Below are 26,265 nucleotides of genomic sequence, written 5' to 3'. Positions count from 1 at the left end.
GATGTAGCCTCTCTGCAAAGATTGTCACAGGTTGTGCCACATTTTTGGGAAAATAAACATCTCACACAAATGCACAGTTTTCAACAGACTCCTTATGACTGTCAGGTATGCCGAATGCAAGGCCCCTCTTTTCTGAAGTGATGGTCTTAAAGTAGGAAATTATGTGATATCCCCTCCAGGCTCCCCTTGAAATGTTCTCAAAGGCTATTTTCACTATAGCACACAGCATTGTGAAAATAAACATCAGTAATTTGAAAGTAACAAAAATATAATTCTGGGAAACATTCTTTCAATGAAGAACACTTCCTTGCAAATACTCATCAGCAGAGTGCTAGAACAACACTCTCCCAGTTGCTGTTTGGCATTATTTCTAAGCTAACAAAATCTAACACACTTGTGATTCTTAGAGGAGTTAATGCAGTAACTAAATTTAATTTTAAATGTAAGCCAGCAGATACTCAGATTCTAATCATAAACATGGACGGTAAGAGTTTGCGGGCTTTCCAAGTGCTTTATGTAAAAGCAGAATGGAGTTTGCAAACCCTGCAATGTAAACATCCTCAACAGATCAACTACATATAAATTTAAAATAAAAAATAATATACGTTAAGATACTGATTTTAAATGGGTCTTTCCTGGAAATTCAATGCATGTACTATAAGTTTACGTGCTTAATCCCTGCTACATGCACTGCACAGAATATGCACTTTAAAAAAAGTGTTTATGTAAATCACTCAGGGTTTCACCATGAAATGACTTTGCATACAGTTGTGAAGGACAGTTTAATTCCAGAATTTCTTCTACAGCTATCTGGATAATACATCACCACCAAAGAATCAACTGAAAAACAGTCCTTAAAATGCTTTATTGAACTGAGTCTTTCTGTAACTTGCAGAAGATGTGTCCGGAAAGACTGCAGTTTTGATTTTGTTGGGGTTTTTTTTAACATCCTCAACAATCAATTAAAAATGAATCTTTATTGAAGGTAACTCCTGAGATAAGCAGAAGACCAGTGTAAAAAGTTCCCTTAAAATATTTTCTGTTGCAGAGACTAAAAGAAAAACAATGCTAATACAGTACTAGATGGAAGTGATCAGAATTTGAGAATTGAGAAAATGAGAATGGAACTCAAACGTTAACCTATGGGGTAGCTTCTTTTGTTGCTGTTATCTTAGATTAACATGCATATCACAGTTCTCTTAGGAACATCATCAGGTTTTCAAGTCTAATTCTCAGAAGTTGTGTGCATTTTTATCTTTATAAGCTAACTTTACATTCCAAATAACTAAAGCCTTTCTGTCCCTTGCTTTGGGGCTATTATAATAATCCATTAAAAAAAATAACAAACCTTATAGGACTATCAGTATAGGCAGATAGGGAGCATGACTCAATTAAAAAGGCTTTATTTTTAATGTCAGAAATATAACCCAAAACCCCAATAAATAAAGAAGGATAGGAAGTTAGCATTAGAAATTCAATTGTAATGTATGGAGATATCTGGGAAGTCAAATCCTCAAGCTCTCCCAATACTAAGGAGTCTCTGCAAACTATGAAGCAAACACATAAATATCTCAAAAAGATAAGGACTGGGAAGGTTTAGAACTAAGAAAACATAATCACAGGATCACAGAAGGCTAGGGATTGGAAGGGACCACGAAAGATCATCTATATGATGGATATGATGTCTAACAGGGCAACAGAGTGGTCACAATATAGCAAAACGTCACACTCTGGAAGCAAAAATATAGCCCAGAGTTTCAATTAATATGCAGGGAGAGCACATAAAAAGGTCATTGGTCATGTGTTACTTAAAGGCTACTTCATGGCCACAAACTGCTAGGGAGCATTAATATTTTTCTTTTGTCACATTACCTTTGAATAATTGAAAAGCTTTGGGGGTTTATAGTTTTACTCATTGTACTCACATTTTTTTAAATGACAAGGTCACTAAAACTCATGCACGCTGCAAAAAAGAAATGCAGTAGTTAAGGTAAACCATCCAAGCAATTTTTATTTATTAATATTCATAAATACACACAGCAGCTTCATTAGAGATTTTTCAATTTTTCCTCTTCAGTTTGAACGTGGAGTATTAGGAGAGCTTTTTGCACGTCAAGCTACAGGATGCAGAGCTGTTTTCTCCGCACTGCAACCTATATTTACCTGCTAAAAGTAAAAATTGGTTAAGTGGAAATGATTATCGTATATATCTTTTCTCTCTTCCTTTGAATGTACACAATGCAACAAGAGTGACAGACCTGGAATTACAATCACCAAAACAAACCCAAGATAGTTGTGCTCCACTTTCATTGGCAAATACAGCACAGAGGACATTGTCTGTAAAGTGGGATGTCATCAAAGAGGAGGCTCATTTCCTTTATTATTCTCTTTTAAATTTAGGTTTTCTAAAGCAACATCTAGAGGCATAATATCTACACAGCCCATAGCACCAAAATCAGCAATCTCTCTCCGTTCATCCTCATCTGAGGAGGAACTTTCTTCCTGCATCAAAGTGGACAGTAGAAGCTCCTGAACAAACAAGCTGCGGTCTGCCCGTTCGCTTTCCTTTGATTGACGCTCTGCTTCTGACATCTTAGGATCATTCAGCCTGCATAGCACCACAGAAAGAAAGACGACGGGCTTAGTGGTATCATCAACAAAATGGGCTTTCACTAATTTCCTAAACAGCTGGACTGAAACATGCTGATTAACATCTGAAAGCCATTCCTTTGAGAACAACCTAGGTACTGCTGCAATTCTTTCAACATGTACAGATTTGACAACACCTGGCACTCCTGATGCAAGAATACAGACATTTAACAAACTTGTTCCTAGATGCTTCAAAAATCTTCGTAGAAGTACATTCTAAGCCTGAAGGAAAAAAATAGCTATTCCTGAAGTTTCTTTTCCTTCAGAAGAGTTTTGTTTTAAGGGGTGTAAGATTCTCTAGTTATCCCTTAAGTGCTCATTTTGTCCCGAGAACAACTTCTAAATGCAAGCATGATGCAAAATACATTACTACACACATAATGCCCAGAGATTCCCAAAGCACAGTACATCATTCACTTCACTTATCAGTGCATGCACCATCACCTAATAGAAACAAGGCAATTGCTTGCTCCAGTTCTATCCTAGCTCATAGGATCAGTGGCTGACATTTGCAGATACTTTCACTAAGGTTATTATTTTCAGAAAGTTTTGGATTGAGATGTTATCACAAGTTTTGACAAAAATTGGCATGACAGCAATAACTTGTCCCAACCCAGGTTTCTAGACACAGAAACTGTTTAAATACCTGTGCTCTTTCTCAATATGTGATTGAAAAACACTCCCCCCCTGCCTTGAATCCAGAAAATCAATATTCTAAACCTCCTAAAAGAGCTGGAATGAGAGCGGGCAACTCTTCAATAGCAGAATGGACTACATAATCATTGTAGGTCCCTTCCAGCTTAACTATTCTATTCTATTCTATAGAACTCTATGATCTAACTACACTTTCTGAAACGGGTATGTATTCTGCTTATTAATAGCACATTCCATATTTGCTTTTTTCATCCAAAATACTTTATATATAAACCTCTATTCAACCTTCAGCCTTCATTAAAGATTCATTTCCTATTAAATAAAACTACTTTTTAAGTTCTCTCCCCTCACATTAGCAGTATAAAAGTTTGAAACCTATTATTGCAAAGGCTCCCGTTTTATCAGAAGTAGTAGGGTAAACAAGCACGGTTTACCAAAGTAATATCCCTTATGTTTCTCTTCAAATGGAGAAACAGCAAGTAATATTTATGCATTGTCTAGGAAGAAACACACAGCAGGGTTCAAAAGGAGTTGTTACAAATGCAAACAAAAGCATAGCATCTCAACTACAAACTTCATTAGGGATCTGGCATTGTCCATAACAGGACCAAGGAAAACAGAAATGGCAGAAGAGTTAAAACCATAGGACAAGTTACCTTGTAAGAAGAAACTGGGAGTTCTGTATAGTCTGCTGATTGCTTTCTGTGTTAGATGTATTGGTTGCTGCTATAGATTGTGTAAGAGTGGTGGGGATGCTGCTCGTATTAGTGCGTCTAGTTGCATTGCGTGCAGTCTCCAGTTGTTGTCTTGCTGCTTGTGCATGCTGTCGCTCCAGCTGCAGTTGCATCTGCAGCTGCTGTAACTGAGAAGCAGAAGGGCCAGAAGAACTAAGCTGTCCTGCAGAACGTCTCACGCCTGATAACTGAGATAAAAGCTCTGCCAGAAAAGAGAGAAGTTTCTACAGTGAAATTGAAATCTGTTTAAATACATATCACATAACAGCATAAATATGTCCTGAATACCAGTATATCAATTCCTTTGCTTTCTTAAACCTTTCATCAATGACATTAATGAACGAATCATATTGATTTGAAAAGCTTTATGGGCTATTCATTACAAGCATCCCGTGTCTCAAAGCCCATAGGGTAAGGAAAATTACGAATGATCTAGAGTAAAGAACTGTGCACAAATAAGAGAGTCAAAGCTTATAGCTTTTTAAACAAATAAAAGTCAACCTATAGGGAACACCGTATAAGCAATATCCTGTGCAACAATTTTGTAAAATTTTATCTTTGAGTCAAAATAGTTATTGACTAAGAAACCACTTCAATTCTGACTTCGGTTGGTGGCTTTATATCCCCCAATGCACCTTCAATGCATATTCCAGAGGGAAGCTGTGCTACAGAAATGACAAACATTACAGCATAATTTCAGACATTTTTAGAAAATATCCAGTTCAGAAAGGTTTTTCAAATGTTGCATTATATGAAAAATATTTGACCACAGCAGGGCTTGTTGTTAGACTTTTGACCTCTGCTGGAAAAAAGATAAATTGTAACGATTAAATAAATAAATACGTCTAGCCTGGATCCCTTCCCTCCAAAATTCAAGACTCTGACAAATTCTGCCCATGCTAAGCTTTTCCCAAAATAAATGTTAATAATAAGTTATTGCTCAGTGATTTACCATAGATTATATTCCACCCAAGGTTGTGAGTACTACTTTGTTGTGTTTGATACAAGGAGGGCAGAAGTAGGAGATTCCCTCCCCCATCCATCCAACCTTCATTAAAGCTGCAAGTTGTTATTACAGCTCCTAAAAATTTTCCTTCCATCTTACTTTATCTTGCTTTGAAACTAGGCTTTTCTTAGGGGAATAAAGCATAATGTAGTATCTTGTTGCATCAGGAACACTTGGAATGCCAACAGCAAATGCTCAAGTCACTTTTAATCAGCACAGCCAATCACATCGAGATCAACTACCAATAATATTTTATTTCACTAATTACTGATAATCACCACAAGGAGAAAAATAAATAATGTTTACAGGTCTGTTACAAGCACAAGTTCTAACTTTTGGTAGTATGTACTAATTAATTATTGCCCCAGTACAAAGGAAGACTTATAACACTGCCAAGTAAAACAGATGTATTTATCCTCTCTGTTTGCAAGATCACTTTGAGTTCAGCTTAACAGAACCCTGGTAGCAGATGTGAATTTGAGACACAGGCTTGGCATGACACAGACCCCCAGCCAGGCTGCATTACATTCTCTGAATGCAAAAAAAAAAAAAAAAAAAAAAAGGGGGAGAGAGAGAGAATGAATACCATTTTATTATACATGCTCCTAAATGGGAAGGCCTCATGAGGCTGAAACAAACCAAGGCAGCCACTTCACATTTAACTCAGCTGAACTAACAGCCAGGACACACAGACATCCTCCCTTCTTGCACCAAGTCTAGTGCTTTACAGACCCACGACCTAACTTAACTCACTAAGATGACAGAAAATTTTTAATTCTCTTTTGCTGGGACATTTTTAGAAGTGGGAGTGCAGCCAGAAGGTTCCAGGAAGTGATTCTCTCCCTCTATTTGGCACTAGTGAAGCCACGTCCAGAGTACTGTGTCCAGATTTAGGTTCCAGTTTAGGGCCACGTGACATAACGGAGCAAGCCCAGTGGAGGGTCACCAAGATGATCGGGAGGCTGGAACACAGTACATGAGGAAAGAACAGGAGAACTGGGTTTGTTCAGCCTGGAAAAACAAGACTAAGCTAGACTCTTCTCAGAGGCACACAGCAATAGGACAAGAGTCAGACAAGGGAAACATGGGAAAATACAATTACATCCAAAGGGGTTTATTTTCTGCATCCCCCCTGTGCTGGTTTGACTGAAAATGGGTTAATTTTCTTCATGCAGTTAGAAACCTTTCTTTTTCATAGCTAGCATGCTCATTATTTGGACTTAGTTTGAGGACAAGTAGATAACACCCCAGCACAGAGCTAATGTTTTTAATTGCTCTGGTCTGAGAGCCAAGGACATTCTGAGCACCCTGCTTACAGGTGTCGAGGAAGGGGGGCAGACATGGGGCAGAGATTGACTGACATCCAGACTGATCAATGAGAGTATTCCATCCCACTGGCATCATGCTTTGGATATAAGAAAGGAAAGACTTCAGTCCTCGTGAAGGTGAGAATGTTGTTACCTGGCTGCTCCGATCCTGGGATAACGGAGCTGATGGTCTGGAACTAGAAGGTAGGGGAGCCAAGCAGCTGGGATCTCTGTCAAGGGATGCCACCCTTGGTAGGGCAATTTCAAGAGAGAAAGACTCCTCCATGCTCTGGAGTCGACTCCTGACAGCCATGAAGGCAAGGTTTCCCTTCAAGGAAGATGTTATATGTAATCCAGGGAAATGGAATACTATGGAGAGAGGTATCCAGTTCCTGAGAGAATTAGCTGTGCAGGAGATCATCTATTTTGAGCCAAACAGCCAAGAGGGGACAGATCCAGATAGAATCCTTTGTACATGACCTATGTGGCGCAGGTTTGTACGAAGTGCACCACCGTCATATGTTAAGTCATTGGCATCAACAACCCGGACAGCTGCAGCTCAACAAAACACTGCTGAAGTGATTAAGCAGCTTTGGGACTTTGAGGACAGCCTCGCTAGCTCTCTATGGGCTTGTGTCTCGACTGTGGAGAAACTGTGTGAAAAATCTGATGACTGGTTTAAAAAACTGTTGCGAGAAATCAAAGCACTCAGAGAAGACAGGTTCCATTCATGACCTGTACGAACCTCTGTTTCAGCTATTAGGAGAAGGCACTTCCAATCTCAAGAGAGGGGACAGAAGAAGTACACAAAGAGAGGTACACTGTGGTTTTTCCTACGTGACCAGGGAGAAAACATGAGGAGATGGGATGGAAGACCTGCCTCGGAACTCCAGGAACTAGTACTTGAGTTAAAAGGAAAAACTCCTAGGAAAATGGCTGCTCCAGTTTCCAGAAGGGGTAGAAGAGATTCTGATGCTCTTGAAGGAACCTCTAATTCATACCCAGAGACTGTGCAAAACACAAATTAGAGGGGCCCTGCCTCCATCCAGGCGGAGGAAAGGGACAACACGGTTTACTGGACTGTGCAGATACGATGGCCTGGTACAACAGACCCCCAGGAGTACAAAGCTTTGGTGGACACTGGTGCTCAGTGCACGATAATCCCCTCAAACTATAAAGGAACACAATCTATCAGTATTTCTGGAGTGACTGAGGGATCCCAGGAAATGACTATAATAGAGGCTGAAATGAGCCTAACTGGGAAAAACTGGCAAAAGCATCCCATTGTGACTGGCCCAGATGCTCCGTGCATCCTTGGCATAGACTACCTCAGGAGAGGGTATTTTAAGGACCCAAAAGGGTATCGGAGGGCATTTGGCATAGCAGCTGTGGACACTGACAATATTGAACAGCTGTCTACTTTGCCTGGTCTCTCAGAGGACCCTTCTGTTGTAGGACTGCTGAGGGTTGATGATCAGCAGGTGCCAACTGCTACCACGACGACGCAGCGCCAGCAATATTGCACCAATCGAGATGCTTTGATTCCTATCCAGAAGTTGATCTGTCAACTGGAAAGCCAGGGTGTGATCAGTAAGACTCGCTCACCTTTTAACAGCCCAATTTGGCCAGTGCATAAGTCTAGTGACGAGTGGAGACTATCGTGGCCTGAATGAAGTTACGCCACCATTGAGTGCTGCTGTGCCTGACACCTTAGAACTGCAATTTGACCTGCAGTCAAAGGCAGACAAGTGGTATGCCACAACTCACATTGCTAATGCGATTTTCTCTATTCCTTTAGCAGCAGACTGAAGGCCGCAGTTTGCTTTCACCTGGAGGGGCATCCAGTACACGTGGCATTGCTTGCCCCAGGGGTGGAAACACATTCCTACCATCTGCCGTGGACTGATCCAAACCACACTGGAACAAGGTAAAGCCCCAAAACGCTTGCAATATATTGATGACATCTTTGTATGGGGCGACACAGCAAAAGAAGTCTTCAAGAAAGGTGAGAGAATAATTCAGATTCTTTGGAATGCTGGTTTTGCCATAAAATGAAGCAAGGTCAAGGGACCTGCACAAGAGATCCAGTTTTTAGGAATAAAATGGCAAGACGGGCGTCATCAGATCCCAATGGATGTCATCAAGAAAATTGCAGCTATGTATCCACCTACTAATAAAAAAGAGACGCAGACTTTCTTGGGCGTTGTAGGTTTTTGGAGAATGCATATTCCTGACTACATCCAAATTGTGAGCCCTCTCTGTCGAGTGACTTGGAAGAAGAAAGATTTTGAGTGGGGCCTTGAACAACAACAGCAAGACTTTGAACAAATTAAGTGTGAGGAAACTCATGCTGTAGCCCTTGGGCCTGTCTGGACTGGACTAGATGTTAAAAATGTGCTCTACACTGCAGCCGGAGATAGCGGCCCTACCTGGAGCCTCTGGAACAAACCATCAGGAGAAACTCGAGGTCGACCCTTAGGTTTTCAGAGTCAAGGATACAAAGGATCCGAGGACAACTATATTCCAACTGAAAAAGAGATACTAGCAGCATATGAAGGGGTCCGAGCTGCTTCAGAAGTGATTGGAAGGGAAGCACACCTTCTTCTGGCACCTTGACTGCTGGTGCTGGGCTGGATGTTCAAAGGGAAGGTTCCCTCTATGCACCAGGCAACCGATGCTTCGTCGAGTAAGTGGATTGCATTGATCACACAACGAGCTCAAATAGGGAGTCCCAATTGCCCAGGGATCTTAGAAGTGATCACAGACTGGCCAGAAAGTAAAGACTATGGAATGTCACCAGATGAGGAGGAAATAACACGTGCTGAAGGAGCACCAGCGTATAATAAACTATCAACGACTGGAAAGCAGTATGCACTGTTCAGAGATGGATCCCGCGGTCTCGTAGGAAAACATCGAAAGTGGAAAGCTGCTGTGTGGAGTCCCACATGACGAGTCACAGAAGCCACTGAAGGACAAGGTGAATCTAGTCAATTTGCAGAAGTGAAAGCCATCCAGCTGGCTTTGGACATTGCTGAACGATAAAAGTGGCCAGTGCTTTATCTCTACACCGACTCATGGATGGTAGCAAATGCCTTGTGGGGGTGGCTACAGCAATGGAAGAGAAGCAACTGGCAATACAGAGGTAAACCCATTTGGGCTGCCACACTGTGGCAAGACATTGCTGCCCGGCTAGACAGCCTGCCTGTAAAAGTATGTCATGTGGACGGTCATGTGCCTAAAAGTCAAGCCACTGAGGAACATCGAAACAACCAGCAAGCGGATCAGTCTGCTAAGATTAAAGTAGCTGAGGTGGATTTGGACCGGCAACATAAAGGTGAACTTTTCCTAGCTCAGTGGGCCCACGATGCTTCAGGGAATCAAGGAAGAGATGCAACATAGAAATGGGCTCGTAATCGAGGGGTGGATTTAACTATGGACACTATTTCACAGGTTATTCGTGAACGTGAAACATGCGCCGAAATCAAACAAGCCAAACGGTTAAAGCCTGTATGGTGTGGGGGGCGATGGTTAAAATATAAGTATGGAGAGGCTTGGCAGATTGATTATACTATACTTCCACAAACCTGCCAAGGTAAGCACTATGTACTTAAAATGGTGGAATGCATTAATAAGGCCTAAGCATGCTGTGAATGGTATGGAATAAGGGGTGGAATGTGCTGGTTTGACTGAAAATGGGTTAATTTTCTCCATGCAGTTCGAAACCTTTCTTTTTCATAGCTAGCATGCTCATTATTTGGACTTAGTTTGAGAACAAGCAGATAACACCCCAGCGCAGAGCTAATGTTTTTAATTGCTCTGGTCTGAGAGCCAAGGACATTCTGAGCACCCTGCTTACAGGTGTCGAGGAAGGGGGGGCAGAGATTGACTGACATCCAGACTGATCAATGAGAGTATTCCATCCCATTAGCATCATGCTTCGGATATAAGAGTGGGACCTTCCAGTTTTGGCTCTACCAGTCTCTCTGGTTCTTCTCTCTCTCTCTCTCTCTCTCTCTCTCTCTCTGGGGTAGCCGGGAAGCTCAGTTGGGACGTTTAGCCTGGCCTTTTGCCATTTTGCAGAGGCCTCTGGGCTTTTCTGCCTTTTTCCTCTCTTCTCTCTCTTTGGGATCAGCTGCTGGGACTGGGCTGTTTCCTAGAACTGGTTGCTCAGTGTGTTCATGAGGAATTGCCTTGAGTATCTTTTATTTCTATTATATATATTTATTTACTAGTAGTGTATTAGTATTTTGTTATTTTATTAAACTGTGTTTATCTCAGTCCAGTTTTCTCCCTTCCCTTTTGATTCTCTCCCCTGTTGAGGGGCGTGGGGAGGGGGTGAGCGAGCAGCTATCATGGTTGTATTACTAGCTCAGGTTAACCCACGACATTCCCCCCACTACCCCCTTTTAAAATATGAAGAATCTTAAATACTAGAACAGGTTGCTCAGAAAGGTTGTAGGATCTCTGTCCTTGGAGGCATTTAAAACTCAACTGAATGAGGCCTTGAGCAACCTGATCAACCTGATCTAAACAGACCTCCTTTGAGAAAGGGGTTTGAAATAGACAACCTGCAGAGGTCAATTCCAAACTAAATTTTTCTATTATTTTTCTGCTTATTTCAGTGAGTTAAATCCGCTCACAGATGGTCTGAAGAGCAGCCAGCACAACAGAGGCAGAGGAACAATAACTATTGAAAGGGCGGGGGGGGGGTGGGTGGGGGGAGAGTGGAGCTGCAGCTTCCTCTTTCAAAAGCAATGTACTTTTAAGTTAATTCACTGCCTCTCAAGGAATCACAGCCTAACAATAAGAAGTTACAGTTTAAACATTCATGCCTTTTCCAGGATCTGAAGCAAAGGAAGATAATAGCAGGAACTTCTCTAAGTGCAGAAAGTTCTGAAGTTTCCCTGACACTTACCTTTCACTATACAAGCATAAGATTGATGTCTTAAGATTTTACATTAGGACAAATTACAGCTCTTTTAAAAAACAACTTCTCCGTCAATTTTTATTTTTACCTCTTTATAGAGAACTTATTCTTGAAAAATCACAAAGTTGAAAAAATGCTGAGAGATTATATCTGTAAATCCTAAAAACATTCCTGCATGATTGTTGGAAGTTACAAATGAGAGATGAGACATCTCCCTCTTGAAAATTCTCCTAAAGCTGACCAAAACATGACACAGAAATCAAAGAATGGTTTGGGTTGGAAGAGACCTCTAAAGATCATCTAGTCCAACCCCCCTGCCATGGGCAGGGACATCTTTCACTAGATCAGGTTGCTCAAAGCCCCATCCAACCTGACTTTGAACATTTCCAATTATGGGGCATCCACAACTTGCCTGGGCAACCTGTCACAGTGTCTCACCACCCTCATCATAAAAGAAATTCTTCCTTATGTCCAATCTAAACCTATCCTCTTTCAGATTAAAACTGGTTTCCACTTGGACATTGAGCCACTGACTAGAACTCTTTGGACACAGCCATCCAGTCAATTCCTTATCTATTGAACAGTCCATCAGTCAAATCCACCTCTCTCCAGTTCAGAGGCAAGAATGTTATGGGGGACCATATCAAAAGCCTTACAGAAATCTGATGCAATCACTCCATTGTAGAACACCACTAGATTAGTCGGGCACAATTTGCCTTTGCTGAAGCCATGTTCGCTGTCTCTGATCACCTCTCTGCCTTCCATATGCCTTGACATGTCTTCCAGGAAGATCTGTTCCGTGATCTTACTGGGTACAGAGGTGAGGCTGACCGGTCGGGAGTTCCTGGGGTCGTTTCCCTTTTTCCAGTCACTGGGGACCTTGCCCGACTACCATGACTTTTCAAATATGATGGAGAGGGGCTTGGCAACTGCATCAGCCAATTCCCTCAGGACCCTGGGATACATCTTGTCGGGTCCCATAGACTAGTGTACGTTCGGGTTCCTCGCACAGTCTCAAACCTGATCTTCTCCTACGATGCGGGGGGGGACTTCATTCCCCCAGTCCCTGCTTTGAGGTTCAGGGGACTGAGAGGTGTGGGAAGAGAGATTACCACTGAAAAATGAGGCAAAAAAATTTTTGAGTATCTCAGCCTTCTCCGTGTCAGTTGTCACCAGCTCCCCTGTCTTATTTATCAGGAGGTGTACATTTTCTTTAATCTTTCTTTTCTGGCCAACATACCTGTAGAAGCCCTTCTTATTATTCTTCACATCCCTCACCAAATTCAGCTGCAGCTGTGCCTTAGCTTTCCTGGTCCCATTTCTACACATCCAGGCAACCTCTCTATATTCTCCCCAGGATACATGTCCCTGGTTCCACTGCCTGTGCATTTCCTTCATATGCTTTAGTTTCACCAGGAGGTCCTTAGCCATGCTGATCTCCTGCCTTCCTTGCCTGATTTCTTACACATGGGAATCTAGAGCTCTGAGAAAATGTCCTTAAAGAGCTGCCAGCTCTCTTCTGCTCCTTCAGCCCCAAGGGTAGTTTCCCAGGAGGTCCCTTCCGCTAGTTCCTTAAACAACTGTGTTGATGAGCAAGAGTTCCAGTAACCCTTCTCCTCTGGTTGGGCTGTCTGTCACCTGGATTAAGAAATTAATTGATTGAAATCCCCCAGCAGGATAAGAGCTTGTGAGTGTGATGCTTCCTGCAGTTGAAGCATCTCCCCTTGATTGGGCAGCCTGTAGTAAGCACCAACCACGAGGTTTCCTTTGTTGACTTGGCCCCTAAGTTTTACCCATAATCTCTCAACCTGCTCATTGCTGTTTTTCAAAGCAAGCTCTGTGCAGTCAATCTTTTTTTGTGTGTTTTTGTTTAGATAGAGGGCAAAACCCCCACCCCTCCTCCTTTCTTGACTGTCCCTTCTGAACAGCCTATAGCCATCAATTCTAGCACTCTAGTCATGATTTGCCCCATCAAGTTTCAGCAATAGCTATTACATCATAGCTTTCTAGCTGCACAGTGGATTCCAGTTCCTCCTCTTTGTTACCCATGCTGTGTGCATTGGCATAGAGGCACTTCAGCTGGGCTATCAGCCTTGTCACACTTGGTCAGGTGAATCCCATCAGCTCCCAAGAGACCCAGCTTCTCAAAGACAGATCCATGATCATAGAAGCCAAAACCTTGAGTATGGCACCAGCCTCACAGCCAGGCATTCACCTGTTCAATTCTTCTCCTCCTTCCTGAACCCCTTCCTCTGACCAGGAGGACAGAGAACAGTATCATTGGACCCTATGTGGAATAGTAGGAGCGGATGATAATCTATAGGGTTCACCAGGCTCAGCAGCCTCTCGGTGATGTCACAAATGCGAGCTCCTGGTAGGCAGCAGACTTCTCTAGAAAAATTGCCTGGACAGCAAATGAGTGCTTCTGTACTGTACCTCTCAGTAAGCAATCTCCAATTACTAATACTTTATGTGCTTCTCTAGTGGCACTGGTTCTACTGTGGGAGGATGCTTGGATCAATTTTGCATGGTCAGCTTTTCCTGGATCCCGTCCATTACTCACGTGCTCTTCATTCTCCAACCCCAGAGCATTGTATCTGTTACGTAGGGGCACTTCAGGGGAAGGTTCTTCCTTCTGCCCTGAGCAGAGTCCATTCTCCTTTGCCTCGTGAGTTTCTTGTGTCAGTCAGCTCAAGGTTGAATTTGGGCTTACCTTCCCCTTGCACAACCTTAAGGCAGGCCTGTCACTCAGCTCTATATAAAATGCTTATTAAAATAGTTATTTAAGAATTTTTAAAGAGTTAAAAGACCTCCTAAAAATCAGCAAGCCTGTCATTCAAACTGTACTCTGAAAGTAAAGTGAGCACATTTTAAATGTCTATCAATAATATTTCACCTGAACAAATTTCGTCTTGCTGAAATCAAGTACAGCACTTGGTTTGTGCTAAAAAAAAAATAAGATTCATCTCTATCACCTCTATGCACATGGCAAATTAAAGCTAGATGCATTGAAGTAGGTAATGGTAGTTAGAAACAATTACATTTAAAATTACATACATATCATATGAGGACGGGGTAAGAGACCTGGGACTCTTCAGCCTGGAAAAGAGAAGGCTCAAGGGGGAAGAATCTTATCAGTGTATATAAATACCTGATGGGAGGGAATGAAGGAAAGACTCTTCTGTGTACTGCCCACTGGCAGGGAAAGAGGCAGTGAGCACAAATTAAAACAAATGGAATCCATCTGAACACAAGAAAAGTTTTTACCGTGAGGGTGGTAAAACACTAATGGGTTGCCCAGGGAGGATGTGGAGTCCATCCACGGAGATATTAAAAATCTGACTGGACATGGTCCTGGGAAACCTGCTCTAAGTGGCCCTGCTTGGGGATGGTGGGGGGTGTTGGACTAGATGATCTTGAAAGGTCCCTTCCAACTTCAACCATTCTTTGATACCACCTGTGGACAGGTCAGTCATGGGAATGAGCCTTTAAGTCTCTAAAGGGACAGTGTTTTTCATTTCAGAAATTTCAGGTCCAGTCCCTGTAGACAATGCAATTGAGGATACTTTTCATTAGTTTACACCCATCAATTACAACACCTGAAAGTGTGTGTATATATATATATATATATTTTTCTTTTTTTCTTTTTTTCAAAGCACAGAAAAGGCAACTATTATCATCTTGGATTCTGTTTCAAAGTCTATTTAAGGACTCTGAGCTAAAATCAGTGGTCACAGCTCTTACCAGCTATAGGATCCATGGTTTCTCTATTGCTTGGAGAATATGAACTCTGAGAAGATGAAAGCCCACCAGTGGAACTGCTAGTAAAATGCATGTTTGATCTACGTGCACGGGGGCCTCCCAAACCCCGGCCTGGGTGAAACATTCTACGTACATGACGAACGCCACTAGATTCATCGTAACCAAACAGTTAAGAAAAACCATTTGCTATCAAGTGTTAAACAGCAACAACATTTACTAGATGGAATAATTAGGCAACACACTACTCCTCATTCATAAAACAATGATTCAACTTTGTAAGTGTACTGTGATCATCGCTATGGTGCCAGTCAGACCTGTAGATCTGAATACAAAGCACCGAGGCTATTTGCATCAAATTCATCTTTCTCAGGCTTTTTATCATGTCTGAAAAATGTCAGGACAAATTTCCTACCTTTTGGATCGTTTTCTACTAGCTAATTTAAATTGATGATGCATATTCAGCAGAACACATTACTCAATAGACATAAAGATTTCAACATCAAAATAGGGAAAGAAGGGTATTTAAATACTGCAAATAATCTACAAAGTTTTATTACCATTCTTACCAGGAGCATACAGTAATTATTGCATTTTATGTTTTTATCCAAGGAATTTCACCCACTCCAGTCTTCAAGGAATTGCAGGTCAACAGAGGATTTAGCACTTCCCTCATACCCCTTTGCTTCATCTTGCCTCGTTCTTCAAACAAATTCCATTTGCTTCAATTATGAAAACAAGCCCTTTCACTTTATTTCCCACATTTCTTAGGAGATGTCTATAAAAGCTATGACTTGAAATATAAGCTTTTTCATACATACTAAGAGACTATCAGTAAATCATTTAAAGATGATCTTTCCCAGAAGAGTGTTAACATGATTCTCCCAAGACAGTCTAGCTAAAGGTTCCTTTTATCTTAAGAAGCACTAGTGCAATTAACTACTAAGCTAGGAAATAATGTCCTTGGACATATCTTATTTTTCCAATTTCTAAATTATTAGCTTTAGCTTACCTTATGTCAAATTTTCTTATTTTCAAAACCAGCATTATCATCACTTGTATAAAATCTATTATTTGTATCAGACTGGTGCCCAATGTACTTATCCCACAATGTACAATTATGGTATATAATTCATTTCCTCATGATATCGCTGAGTTGAGAAATTTAAGACTGAGAAATTATTAGTCTTCTTTTGGCAAGTAAGAATATCCAGTTACTATAATAAATACTTTCAGGAAGAATTGACTCTTTCAAATCTATTATGCTATAGAGCATAAAACATTTCACTTGCAGGGTTTTAGGAAGAGGGAGGAAATCTCCCTTGGGAGAGAATATAGTTGTGTAGCACAGAATAGTTTGTTCCTCCTCTGAATCTGTTGATACTGGATACTGGTAGTGACAGAACATTGTCACTAACGTTCTACTGATTGATTACTGCTCTCACGCAGTTTGGAAAGCTTTCCATAACTACACGTGACAGAAAAAATGCCCCCATTCTGAGATTTTTTTAAGGTAAATTTGGGAACTAAGATAACTAGAACATCCTTAATATAAATATTTTGAAAAATTCCAGCCTTGGTCCCATTTAGAAAAGGATCTTAGTAGCTTGCTAACTGCACCTTTTAAAGTGTTTTTAAAATAAACAACATTATCTAAATACTAGTTAAGAGTATATTGATGTCTCACCCAACTGTGCTGGGGTTAAAAAAGCATTTGGAACTCTTAACTCACTGCAAATATATACTGAAAACAACCAAGCTAGAACCATTTACATGGTCAAGACTAAAGGCAGTAAAACAGTTGAAAACTGTTTAAGAAAGAAACTGGAATTTAAACAGTTGTCCAGAGTCTCCCAGGGATAAAAGTGATATCTTGCAGTGGCTGCACAAGATTCTTCACAAGAAACGTGCAGCCATTTAAAACAGCTTAAACAAAACCCTTCTAACTGCTACACAGAATACCCTTTCCTAAACTGCTAGCGACTGGACAGAGGGAAATCTCTCCCCCTTTTTCTTCTTTTTAGTCTTAGCTGTCAGAAGACATGAAATAGCACCCAACACGGAACAGCTAGTCCAGAAAAAATTTAACTATCAAGTTTTGTGCACTTGACAACACTGATTGCTAAAGCAATACTGTACAGAAACTTCCACGTGCATTTTCTATAATTATTTATAATACAATTCAATTGAATAAAGCTCCCCCCATCAGTTTTGAGATGATTGACACTGTGGTGATTTCTCTAGTTCTTATGTAGGTAGTAACAAACACATATTTCCCAGTGATATCAGTGGGAGGAAAAGCTCCAGAAGCATGAATTCTAATCCAACACCTCATCCACTTCAATAGGAAGTTAATTTCACTGTGTAATTGGGACTGACAATTTAAATGATAACAAATTTAAATGTAAATACAGATTACAACAACAGTGAAACCATTTCCTCTAATGTTGCTATCAGTAGATACAATGAGTTGCTAGGCCTTTTTTTTTTTCTTTTAAGAAGCCCTGAAGAAAAAAGGCACTATCAAATTACATTAGGAGTGTATTTTTTTAAAATGAGATACAGAAAGATAAATATTTTATAGAGATCACTTAACGAGAGTTTTTCATGATGGCCTGCACTTCCATGAAGAGTACCTTCTGAAATTATGTTATAGGTATTTGTACAGCAAAAACCAAGCCACATTACTATTCCTAAGACTAAGTAGCACAAAAGAAAATTGTACTTGAAGTGCAAAGAAACTGACAGTTTGAACTCTTCAGTCACTGAGAGCAGTTATATCACTACAATCTGCAGATAACTGAAAGACAGTCCTAATCCCTAGGAAGTCTCCTGATAGCTCTTCTAGTTATATCTTTAAAAAAGTCAATAAAAAACCCTATTGAAATATGGTGGTAAAACTAATCGAACACTTAAAATCACTCAATTTCTAAGTTCAAAGCATTATATAATACATTTGCTTTTGGTGAAATTTACTGTTTTCAGTCTTTTAATTATCTATAATACACCATTGCATCTGGATTGCTGCTTTCCCATACACAAAATGGCATCAGAACTAACCACCAAAAAGGGTAAAAACTGCAGTGCAGAAAAAAAGCAGCTGGGCGTCAAAAACATCTTTAAAAGGCTTTGCTATCAGGAATAAAACAAAAACACACACCCACATTGTCAAGCTACAACTAAAGCCCATTCGCAGTCAAAACAAGCAGTTATAGCTATCATAAAGAACAGTCTATCCCTTCTCCCTCAACTTAAGAAAGGATATTAAATCTCTAGGAGCCCTGTGTTCCAGTGTAAGATGAGCTGCAAAGTCATCTGTGACATGATTAGGATCCCCTCCAGGTAATGCTGCACATATTGGACAGATCTGAAACAACAAAGTGAGAAAAAACCAAACACAACCAACTTTACACAAATCACATAATTCAGAGTTGATCACTTGACATAGATTCTTATACTTCAAATATCACATTCTAACCCTATATTTAAACAGCCACAGGTTTAAAACAGTAAATGTGTTCAAATGCAGCTGTTAATTTTAGTATCTTTTAAGATCCACTTTTCCTTGTAATTATGCTTTTAATAATACCAGGGAAACCAAAAAGTAAAATTTTTCAAATCCGATCTGCAAAGTTTTGGCTTTCAAGCTTGTCTTTATATGTCAATTCCAGCACAGAGAGTAGGTCTGGTTACACAGGATTACTGCTTGTATGTACCTGCTTATGACATTATCAAGTTAATTTACTGCTCTTTGAATCCCCAAGCAACTTCTCATTCATCTCACCAGAGAAGTGTGGGAAGGAGAATGAAACCAGATGTGAATATTCATTAAAGTATCACCACTGAGACCACCCACTGAGGTAATGTGCAAGTAGAGATTTGGCAGAGAAGAGAAACTCCTTATCCCTATCTAGTATTTTGGGAGATGGGATTATAGTTTTGCTTTTTTCCTTAAGCCTAAACACACATTTTTTAAAAAGTCTAGGGACACTTACTGCCATAGCAACCTTCATTTGTTATTTTTATTTTTCCTCCCAATGACATTGCATCCACCTGAGAGAAGTGTGCCATAAAAGTGTTTTGCAACAGTTTTGCAGGCCAGCCTTAAAGTTTGTCGGATCACAGGTTAATAAGCCAGAAAGGAGAAACTTCCACACAGTATGTTAAGTCTTAACTACTCTTACAGGAAGATCAACCAGGACATGGCAACTGATAAGACTGTAAACTAGAAGGGAGACCCTGGACACCAGACTGGGAGGGGTGAGGAAATCAACAGAACCATACAAACCTTTGAAGAGACATGCAGGGGGAAGGAAGAACAGGGAGGAACAAAGGGGAAGGTAGACAGAAAGGGGTATAAAGTGGGCCAGTCACATGTAAAACAGAGCTGGTCAGTATGTTTGTCTGGCTGAGCCCTGAGCCTGATCACTGCAGTCTGTCCTGTATTCCTATATCTTATTAAATCTTAACAATCTCTCTACATAATCTCACTCTGTCCCACGTGTATGTATGCTGCAAAGACTGTCAGCTAGTGGTGAGACCTCTGTATATGTGAATTAAATTTGGTGCCAGCTACTGGAGTCAGACTGTGGCTGTAGGTGACCCTGTGGCCTGTGGTGTCAATTACTCAAACAAGTAAGGGTCCTAGCATCAGTAGTTGGAGGGGCCATAGCTCTCTAGACCTAGGGTGAGTACTTGTCCTGGTTTTGTTAAAAACAAGACCGGTTCTCTTTTAGTGATTTTTCTTTCAGTTAAGTTCTTCTAGGTGGCTGTACTTTTCTGAGTTTTAGCCTGCATATTTTTCCTAGGATGCTGTACTTGGTGCTGATAAGAAGACCAAAGGAATGCTGAAGAAGCTCGTGTTTAGATTTATTACTATGGTAGCCAAGAAAGACTGATAAGTTTTCCCATGTTCCGTTGAGAGAGGGGTGTGTTTGAGGAGGGGTGGATGGAACAGGTGACTAAAACTGACCAACGGAAGTATGCCATCCCATAATCGTCATACCCCCTATATAAGAGGGTGGTCATGAGGGTCATGCTCTCTTCGAGCATGGCCAGCATCTAGAGAGGACCCTGTCTGTCTGCCTGTGATCTACAGGCCTCAGGCCCTGCATCCCTGCAACCAGGTTCTGGTTTGCTGTGAAGTCCCACCCATGACTTCCGAGGGCCTGAGCTGCACCTGCTGGGGCCACTGCAGCTCCACACACCCAGCTCAGCTGCTGCTGGAGTGACGCCAACTCCACATCGAGCATTCGAGATTGGTTTAGTATATTTTGTATATATTCTCTGTTTATTAGTAGCATTAGTAAAACCCTTTAAAACTCTCCAACTTGAAGTCTAAGTCTCTCTTCCTTTCCTTGTATCTGTCCAATCATCTTTCCTATCTAAAGGAAAAGGGTGGCGGGAAGTGAGGGGATAACAGGGAGTGTCTGCCATGGTTTATTGCCACCTTGCCTTAAACCATGACAGTACTACAAGCTTTGTGTCTGTAGTGCTAGATACTGGAGGGACTGTCATGAGTGGATTTGGTGCCAACTACTCCAGTCAGATCAGGAGTGCAGGCATCCCTGGCCTGTGGTGTCAGCTACTGGAACAAGTCGTGGTCTCTGCAGTGGTAATGGTGTGTGTCCCAAAAACCAGCTAATAGGGGGGAACCAGCATGACTGAGGGGACCGGCATTGGTGGCTGGAGCAGGACTACCAGTCACAGCCCATGTGGTGCCTGGTGCCAGCTGCTTAGGAAAAGGGGGAATGGGTGTCTGCATCTTCCAGAAACTTGGTGTGCATGTGTATTGGCTAACAAACTTCAAGCTGGACTAGCTAATGAGTAGGGAGGAGTCTCAAGTCTAGCCAGGAGTATGAAGGCAAGAGTCTGTGTTGGTATGCCCAGGGGAATTTGGAATGTGAGATGAGCGCGTAAGTGCATGTGTGTTTGCTAGTGAGCATCAAACTGGACTAGCTGGCAAGTAAGAGATCTGTGAAGCAGGTAAGAGTGCCTGGGATCCAAGCAGGGGTACTGGACAGACAAAGGGGGCCATGCCCATACTCAACGGATCACAGTGAATGTGTGTGTGCTTGTGAATCTTGAGAGTATCATGTGTGTACTTTCGCTAGTGACCTATCTCTACCAGCTGAAGAGGAAGAAAGGAACTTGGCTGCCTATGTTTTATGCAAGTCCTATATGTAGGTGCTGTTGAAGGCAGCACTGTGTCTGTGGTTATCTGTGTGATGGGCCATGTCAGTGTCCTGTGTGTGTGTATGGGTCTCTGGAATATGTGTTTGAACCTGCAAATGGGAAAGTGGCAGTTTCATCCCTAAGCCTAGGCAGAGGCCCCAGGTCAGGCTTCAGCAGCTGAGCAGAAGGGAGTCCTACGCTGAAGAAGGCAGCCACACTCTTAACATCCCTTAAAATTAACAGATCCCCATATTACTTTGAATGAAATTCAGAAGATGATTAAAAAGCCTTAAGCCAGTTAGACTCCAAACATCGGAGATGACTCGACAGTTTCTAGATCTGTTCTCTTATTACCATCACCTCCATATTTATACAAGTATACTGGTTTTGGCTGGGATAGAATTAAATTTCTTCACAGTGGCCCATATAATGCTGTGCTTTGGCTTTGTGACTAAGAGTGTTGATAACACACCAACGCTTTAGCTTTGCTGAACAGGTCTCACACAGACCTTTTCTGTCTCTCACACTGCCCCAACAGCAGGTAGACTGGGGATGTACAAGAAGCTGGGAAGGGACATACCAACTTACCAAAGGGATATTCCATACCATATAACATCATGCTCAGCAATAAAGAACACAGGAAAGAAAGAAGGGAAGATGTTCAGAGTTATGGTGTTTGTCTTCCTAAGTAACTATTACACATGATGGAGCCCTGCTTTCCTGGACACAGCTAAAACATCTGTCTGCCAATGGGAAGGAGTGAATTAATTCCTTATTTTGCTTTGCTTGCATAGGCAGCTTTTGCTTTCCCTATTAAACTGTCTTTATCACAACCCACAAGTTTTTGCACTTTTACCCTTCTTATTTTCCCCCCTCATCCCACTAGGGGCAGGGGGGAAATGAGCAAGAACTGTGTGGTGCTTAGTTGCCAGGTGGGGTTAAGCCACAATCAGCATTTTTGGCACCCAACATGGGACTCAAAGAGTTCAAGATAATGACAGATTTGACCAGAGCATATTAGAGGGAACATATAATTATTATAGCCATTTAACTGTTGCTGACCACAATATTAACTTATCTGTTCTTGGTATTAGTTTATCTGATCTGTGCCATGCTGCTTTTTTTTTCATGTACATGTTAAAGACACTTTTTTGTTTGAGAAGACACCAGAAGCTGCCCCCATGGTCAGAGCCAGTTATAATCAGCTCCAAGATGGACTCACCCCTGGCCAAAACTGAGCCAATCAGTCATGGTGGTAGCACCTCTGTCATAGAATATTTAAGAAAGGGTAAAAAAGCTGCACAGCAGCAGCTGTGACAGAGGAGTGAGAATATGTGAGAGAAATGACTCTGCATACACTATACCAAGGCCAGTGAAGAAGGAGGGGGAGGAGGTGCTCCAGACAGCAGATATTCCCCTGCCGCCTGTGGAGAAGACCATGGTGAAAGAGGTCATCCTCCTGCAGCCCACGGAGCGCCACATCAGAGCACATATCCACACTGGAGCTCATGAAGGACCCATACCAGAGGTGGTATATGTGCCCTGAAGGAAGCTACAAGCCCATGGAGAGGAGCCCACGCAGAAGTAGATTTTCTGGCAGAAACTTTGACCCATGCAAGAGCAGTCTCTTCCTGAAGAAATGCAGCCTGTGGGAAGGACCCATGCTAGAACAGTTTGTGGAGGACTGTATCCTGTGGGAAGGACCTCATGCTGGAGCAGGGGAAGAGTGCGAGGAGGAAGGAGCAGAAGAGATGAAGAGTTATGAACTGACCACAACCCCCATTCCCCATCCCTCTGTACCACTCAGGGAGAGAAAAGGAGGTAGAAGAGTTAGGAGTGAAGTTAAGCCTGGGAAGAAGCTGGAGTTGCACAGTCCCTCCCACTGTAAGAGAAGATCAGATTTGTGACCACCTGAGGAACATGAACAGATATATATCTATGGGACCTGACGATATGCATCCCAGAGTCCTGAGGGAATTGGCTGCTGTACTTGCCAAGCCACTCTCCATGATATTTGAGAAGTCATGGCAGTTGGGCGGAATCCCTGGTGACTGGAAAAAGGGAAACATCGCACCCATTTTAAAAAAGGGTAGAAATGAGGACCCCGGGAACTACCGACCTGTCAGCCTCACATCTGTGCCTGGGAAGATCATGGAACAGATCCTCCTAGAAGCTATGCTAAGGCACATGGAGGACAGGGAGGTGATTCGAGACAGCCAGCACAGCTTCATCAAGGGCAAGTACTGCCTGACCAAGCTAGTGGCCTTCTATGATGGAGTAACTCCATCAGTGAACAAATGAAGGGCTATTCATGTCATCTATCTGGACTTCTGTAAAGCCTTTGACACAGTCCCCTACAACATCCTTCTCTATAAATTGGAGAGGTATGGATTTGATGGGTGGACTGTTTGATGCATGAGGAACTGGCTGGATGGTCGCATCCAGAGAGTAGTGATCAATGGCTCAATGTCTAGATGGACAAGTGGTGTCCCTCAGGAGTCTGTATTAGGACCAGTACTCTTTAATATCTTCATCAATGATATAATGGGATCAAGCGCACCCTCAGCAAGTTTGCAGATGAGTGGTGCAGTTTACAATGGAGGGAAGGGATGCTATCCAGAGTGACCTGGACAAGCTTGAGGAGTGGGCCTGCGGGAACCTCATGAGGTTCAAACAAGACCAAGTGCAAGGTCCTGCACTTGGGTTGGGGAAACCTCCGGTATCAATATAGGCTGGGGGATGAAGAGATTGAGAGCAGCCTTGTAGAGAAGGACTTGGGGGTACTGGTGGATGAAAAATTGGACATTAATTGTCAACGTGCACTTGCAGCCCAGAAGGCCAATCTTACCTTGGGCTGTATCAAAAGGAGTGTGGCCAGCAGGTTGAAAGAGGTGATTCTGCCCCTCTATTCTCCTCTGGTGAGAGCCCACCTGGAGTACTGTGTCTAGATATGAAGCCCTCAGTACAGGAAAGACATGGACCTGTTGGAGAGGGTCCAGAGAAGGGCCACAAAAATGATCAGAGGGCTGGAATGCCTCTCCTATGAGGAAAGGCTGGGAGAGTTGGGGAGAGAGTATTGCAGCCTTTCAGTAATTAAAAGGGGCCTATAAGAAGAATGGGGACAGATTGTTTTACCAGGGGCTGTTGTGATAGGACAAGGGGTAATGGTTTTAAACTAAAAGAAAGGAGATTCAGGCTAGACATGAGGAAGAAGTTTTTTTTACAATGAGGGTGGTAAAACATTGAAACAGGTTGCCCAGAGAGGTGGACCTTTGAAGGGATGGGGGGGAAGGTGTTTTTATATTTGTTATTTCTCATTATCCTACACTGTTTAATTGGCAATAAATTAAACTAATTTCCCCAAGTCAAGTTTGTTTTGTCCTTGACAGAAATTGCTGAGTAATATGTCCCTGTCCTTATCCTGACCCATGTGCTTTTCACCATATTTTTTACCCATCCTGTTGCTGGGGAGGGAGGTGAGATAGAGCAGCTTGGTGAGCACCTGGCAGCTAGCCAAGGTCAACCTACCCCACCTGGTCCTTTCACTTAAGTCTAGTTGCTGCCTTACTAAATACAGAACGAATCTGCTAAGTATGACTGAGTAGCAGAAAATTGATGTCTTCATTCTGAAACTTGATTCAAAGATTATATCTGATGGCATGTCTTACAATTTTCAGAGCTGCAACCCTAAAAAGCTTCTACCTAAATTGTGTATTTTATTTGTTAATCACTTCCACTCTATTGAAACTAAATAGCAACAGTAACAGTCATCATAATGCCAGCCACATCCATCTGCACTTGCCCTGTACTGCTGACCATTATCCTTGATCATTTAATGGAGAAACAATAATTATTGAGGTTTTATTTCTAAAAATAAAGAAATATACACCGATAGTTCATATGTTCTTAGGAAAGACCAAGACATCTTTGAGTCTCAGAACAAGTTGACCAATTTTACCTGCTCTACTACTCCTTCACAGAAGGCCCTTAGCAGGCTCTAAGGAGAGAGATTCTCCTTCTCCCACACAATTCTCAAAAAGTAAGAGAGCTTAGAGGTCAGAACAAGTCCAAAATCATGAGTCATTTCTCCACAACTTATAACTAGACTACAGTTCCCTGAATGTCCTTCTATAATCACACATTTCTCAAGGCATAAACAGTATTCACACACAAACATGAACATATCCCCCACTGCTGGAAAGATACCCAAACTTCTTGGTCAAGAATTTAACCTACAATTGCTAACACACAACTGTTGAATTAGTGAAGTGTGCTATAAAAATAAATACAAAACATACCCCTGCACCATGAAGGGAAATATGAACACAAGGCTACAGACTTTTTAGAAAAAGAAAGTAGTCTGAACACTAAGCAGTGCAAGCATGTAGTTTCTCAAAACTGTAATGAGGGTTGAGAACTATTTCTAACAGTATCAAAATCCAAGTTATTATTTTATTGATTAAACAGCAAAGAAGTCACCTCACATTTCAGACCTTCTGGCACAAGCAACAGTAACATCCAGATATACTTGAGGAGATCAGAATGCTTACTGACAAAAACAGTTGTTCTGGTAGTCTATTATACAGTGTATAATTGCTCTGCACCAATTACTACTGATGAAATAATCAGGAAAATCAAGTGGTAGGGCAAAGGGTAAGAGCAAGAGCCACTTTAAAAAAGTCAATATATTTAAAAGCTATTTATTTTTACAAGGGTTTAATCCTCTCTGTAACACTAGGATTTAGTGGCCTGCATACCAAGGATCCAAGGACTCAGCTGCATAACTGTGATTCAGACTGCTGAGTGCACCGTGAGAAAGTCTGTAGAGAGGTAAAGGTGATGTTGTGGGCAGATGTAGGATCATTGAGTTGGGGACTATTAGTAGCTCAAGAAGTTGTGAGGGAAAACGCCAGCATGGTGTGTATGTATGCATGGTATCTGCCTTCGTAGTCAGCATTTAAGTGAACACATATTTCAAGAAAAACAAACAAAACAACAACCAACAAAAAAAAAAAAAAAAAACAAACCAAACACCAAAACAAAACAAAAAAACCC

General features: G+C 41.7%; 1 protein-coding gene across 3 annotated transcripts in view; it reads right to left on the bottom strand.

Moving 5' to 3' along the window:
- Positions 1–1,802: 1,802 nt before the first annotated feature.
- The window catches only part of LOC136114662 (E3 ubiquitin-protein ligase KCMF1-like), a 62,100-nt gene continuing 37,637 nt past the window's right edge, over positions 1,803–26,265 (bottom strand). The window contains exons 4-7 of one of the 3 annotated variants that reach the window (XM_065860096.2): positions 18,302–18,403; positions 15,022–15,196; positions 3,960–4,239; positions 1,803–2,608 (exon numbers count right to left, since the gene is read on the bottom strand). In XM_065860096.2, coding sequence (XP_065716168.1) covers positions 2,356–2,608; positions 3,960–4,239; positions 15,022–15,196; positions 18,302–18,403 — 810 coding nt within the window. In that variant the 3' untranslated portion in view covers positions 1,803–2,355. The remainder of the gene's footprint in view (positions 2,609–3,959; positions 4,240–15,021; positions 15,197–18,301; positions 18,404–26,265) is intronic. The other 2 variants (XM_065860097.1, XM_065860095.2) reach the window with 2 other exon arrangements.

Source organism: Patagioenas fasciata, chromosome W (assembly GCF_037038585.1).
Source record: "Patagioenas fasciata isolate bPatFas1 chromosome W, bPatFas1.hap1, whole genome shotgun sequence".
Taxonomy (NCBI): domain Eukaryota; kingdom Metazoa; phylum Chordata; class Aves; order Columbiformes; family Columbidae; genus Patagioenas; species Patagioenas fasciata.
The sequence above is the reverse complement of the archived record's forward strand: the minus strand, read 5'-3'. Positions and strand labels throughout refer to the sequence as shown.